The 3,709-nt window shown below is 44.0% G+C and overlaps 1 protein-coding gene across 1 annotated transcript in view; it reads right to left on the bottom strand.

The window, feature by feature from the left end:
• Positions 1–214: 214 nt before the first annotated feature.
• LOC122541623 (zinc finger protein 271-like) overlaps positions 215–3,709 on the bottom strand; it is a 34,611-nt gene continuing 31,116 nt past the window's right edge. The window contains exon 3 of the mRNA XM_043678528.1: positions 215–3,115. Within this exon, the coding sequence (XP_043534463.1) occupies positions 1,765–2,643 (879 nt within the window). The 5' untranslated portion in view covers positions 2,644–3,115 and the 3' untranslated portion in view covers positions 215–1,764. The remainder of the gene's footprint in view (positions 3,116–3,709) is intronic.

The following is a 3,709-nucleotide window of genomic DNA, read 5'->3' as shown; positions in this document are numbered from 1 at the left end:
ATACTGTCCCACCCAGACCCATTTCACTACCCTATTACTCTACATTTTCCCATGACTAATGCACCTAACCTACACACCCCTGAATAATTTGGGCAATTTAGCATGGCCAGTTCTCATTACCTGCACATTTTTGGATTGTGGGAGGAAACCGGAGGACCAAGCAGAATCCCACGCAGACACAGGGAGAATGTGCAAACTCCACACAGACAATCGCCCGAGGTTGGAATAAAACCCATGTCCTGGCACTGTGAGGCAGCGGTGCCAATCACTGAGCCACCGTTTCTCGCCTGGTGAAAAGATCAAGAGTGGTTTGAAAATCTGTTGCAGAGTGGACAATGACATTGCAGCCATCTGTAAACTGTAGAATAGTTACGGTGGTCAGTTTAATTTTGACAGAGGGGGCTGAGGTAATTAGGTTTCCCATTGATACCGTGTTTAATACTAATGGCAACTAATCTTTGATGAGGTGAATACCTACTGTCAGGTAGGTTGTAAATAAAATGGGGACTATCACACATCAAACTAGATTTTGAAGACTTCTGTTTCAGACCTCTCACTCAAGGAAGTTACAGTCATATCCTCATGAAGGACTTGCAGGATTGGGATGTAGTTTCTCTGATATCAAGTCATCATATCACAATCTACAGAGCCCCATGATTTCCTAATTAAATACGCTGGTCACATCGATGAAAATAATAAAGCATTCCTGGTGCCAATCTCATTATTTTTCTTGAATTTGCCTGGCAAAAAAAGACCAAGTCGGAGGTGCCTTAAAAGATCTAAACCCAAGTCAAAGTTCGAAGTGATGTCTGAATCATTCGATCCATTTGGATGCTTGACGTTGCTGGACAGATCGTTGATTTGTTCCATCAGTGATGAGCATCCACCTGGCACCAAGACAAGACAAGGCCCATAGTCCAAGAGGAAGAAGATCAATGGCTGACCCTGAAAACAGCTGACTGAAGAGAGGAATTCAAGGAACAGCTCAAATATGTGACCACGTGGAACAAAGACGATCAGCCTTCATTGCTGGGTAGAACCACCCAAAGTCGCAACTAAAGGAAGTAACATTTCAACAAGATTTTTGGAGACTTCAGGATCATCTACAAACTGAGGTCAAATGGACAAGATTCCCTTCATTCACAAGACAATGTTTCACTTCTTTAGGGTGACAATTCTGACAGTTAATACGAGAAAAATTCAACCATGAATCCACAGGGTCAGCTTTTACCCTCCAGTCTATCCCCAGTGTACTGTGGTATAACGTATCACTGGGTCACACTTGAAGAGAGAGCTGCAATCAAACAACAAAGCCTGCAGTCCATGAGATATTCAAACCGAGGGTTACAAAGGGAATGCTTGAATATATCTTATGATTTGGCAGGAAAATGAATCCTACCCCAGACTTCAGGAATTCAACAAATTATAATAGTACTCAATGGAGAGAGATACCTTGATAGTTTTTGCAGCGTGATGTATTTCTCTCCTCTATAGTGTGTGGTGAATCCTAACACAGATATGTCTGAATCACCTACTTCCTGTGGGTGAGGAAATCCTTCCAGAGACAGAATAACATTTGTGCATGAGCAGGACCTTCTATACTTATTGAAATATTTTCTTTTTGATATTTGGAGAGACGCTGACAGGTTAAGTTGTCTTTTTTGAAACAATGGACTGATGGTGAGAGAGGTTTGAGACAGACAGTGCTTTGGAATGGCAGCTCCCCATATGTGAGCATTGGAGGGTAAACAACACAGACAGCTCTCAGTGTGATGGAAGCAGGTAATCTGGCATCAAGTCTGTGTGCAGCCGTCGGTGTATGGTGAGAGAGGAGGAGTAGGTGAAACAATCCTGACACACATCACACTGGAACGGTTTGTCTCCTGTATGTGTTCGCTGATGTTCCAAGAGTTCCAACAACTGTGTGAAAGCTTTATTACAGAACTCACATCGATAGGGTTTCTTTGCTGTAGGAGTGCATTTGTGTTTGCGGAGTATTGATAATCGTGAAAACGATTTGTCACACAACTCACATGTGAATGGTTTTTCCCCTGTGTGAATGCGTTGGTGTGTGTGGAGGTGTGATGACTGTGAGAATGATTCTTTGCATACCTCGCATGTGAATGGTTTCTCCCCTGTGTGAATGCGTTGGTGTCTGCGGAGGGTCGATAAGTTTAAAAACGCTTTATCGCAAACTTCACATCTAAATGGTTTCTCCCCTGTATGAATGCGCTGGTGTTCTCTAAGGTTTGATGGTGTTGAGAATGATTTGTTGCACACATTGCACATATACATTTCTTCTCTGGTGTGGACATGTTGGTGCATGAGGTATTGCGATGAATTTGAGAATGATTTATTGCATAACCGGCATGGGAATGGCTTCTCCCCAGTGTGAATGTGTAGGTGCACGCTTAGGTTTGATAACCGTGAGAATGATTTCTTGCACGCCTGACATGTGAATGGCTTCGCCCCTGTGTGAATGTGTTGGTGTCTGCGAAGGTTTGATGGTCGTGAGAATGATTTGTCACACACCTCACATGTGAACGGCTTCTCCCCTGTGTGAATGAGTTGGTGTCGAAGGAAGTCAGATGAGCACAAGAATGGCTTGTCACACACCTCACAAGTAAATGGTTTATCTTCCATGAGAATTGCATCAATAAATTCATCTTGTGCATTAAGGGATCTTATGAACAGGGGAATCCATGAAGTCCTCCTTACACACCTCACACTTGAGCAGCCGTCACTTGTAACAATGAGTTAGTGGTTCATGAGGCTTGACGAAGGATTGAAGCTCTCACCAACACTTGGAGCCACTCACACTTCTTCTCAGCCTCACCCTGACCAATCACCTACAGCCGAACCTTTAGAAAGGTTGGTTCCGATGGAAGGCTCTATACAACTGACTAGTTTCAGATCTGACAATATGTCAAAGTTCCCCTAACCCAACTGATTTCCAGATGATGGTTTCACTACCCAACCTTCTCCGTGTTGAGCAATGCTGCGAAGGGACTGGATGTCTTCCCACAGTTGTGTAGTTGTTCACTGGGTGATGGTCAGGGTCAATCTGCAGTGTCTATCCTCTCTGTATTCTCTGGTGTCGTACAGTGCAATCCTTCTGTAAAACAGGAAAAGGAAACATAATTTCCTCCAACTCCCTCTCCTCCTTCGCTGAAGGGGCTGTTCACATTACATATTAATGATCTGGATGAAGGGACTGGGGGCATTCTAGCGAAGTTTGCCGATGATACGAAGTTAGGTGGTCAGGCAGGTAGTACTGAGGAAGTGGGGAGGCTGCGGAAGGATCTAGACAGTTTGGGAGAGTGGTCCAGGAAAAGGCTGATGGAATTCAATGTGAGCAAATGCGAGGTCTTGCACTTTGGATAAAAGAATACAAGCATGGACTACTTTCTAAACGGTGAGAAAATTCGTAAAGCCAAAGTACAGAGGGATCTGGGAGTGCTAGTCGAGGATTCTCTAAAGGTAAACATGCAGGTTGAGTCCGTGATTAAGAAAGCGAATGCAATGTTGTCAATTATCTCAAGAGGGTCGGAATATAAAAGCACTGTTGTACCACTGAGACTTTATAAAGCTCTGGTTAGGCACCATTTGGAGTACTGTGTCCAGTTTTGGTCCCCACACCTCAGGAAGGACATACTGGCACTAGAGCGTGTTCAGCGGAGATTCACACAGATGATCCCTGGAATGGTAG

Source organism: Chiloscyllium plagiosum, chromosome 37 (genome assembly GCF_004010195.1).
Source record: "Chiloscyllium plagiosum isolate BGI_BamShark_2017 chromosome 37, ASM401019v2, whole genome shotgun sequence".
In the NCBI taxonomy this organism is placed as follows: domain Eukaryota; kingdom Metazoa; phylum Chordata; class Chondrichthyes; order Orectolobiformes; family Hemiscylliidae; genus Chiloscyllium; species Chiloscyllium plagiosum.
Note: the sequence above shows the minus strand (reverse complement) of the source record. Positions and strands in the feature narration are given on the sequence as shown.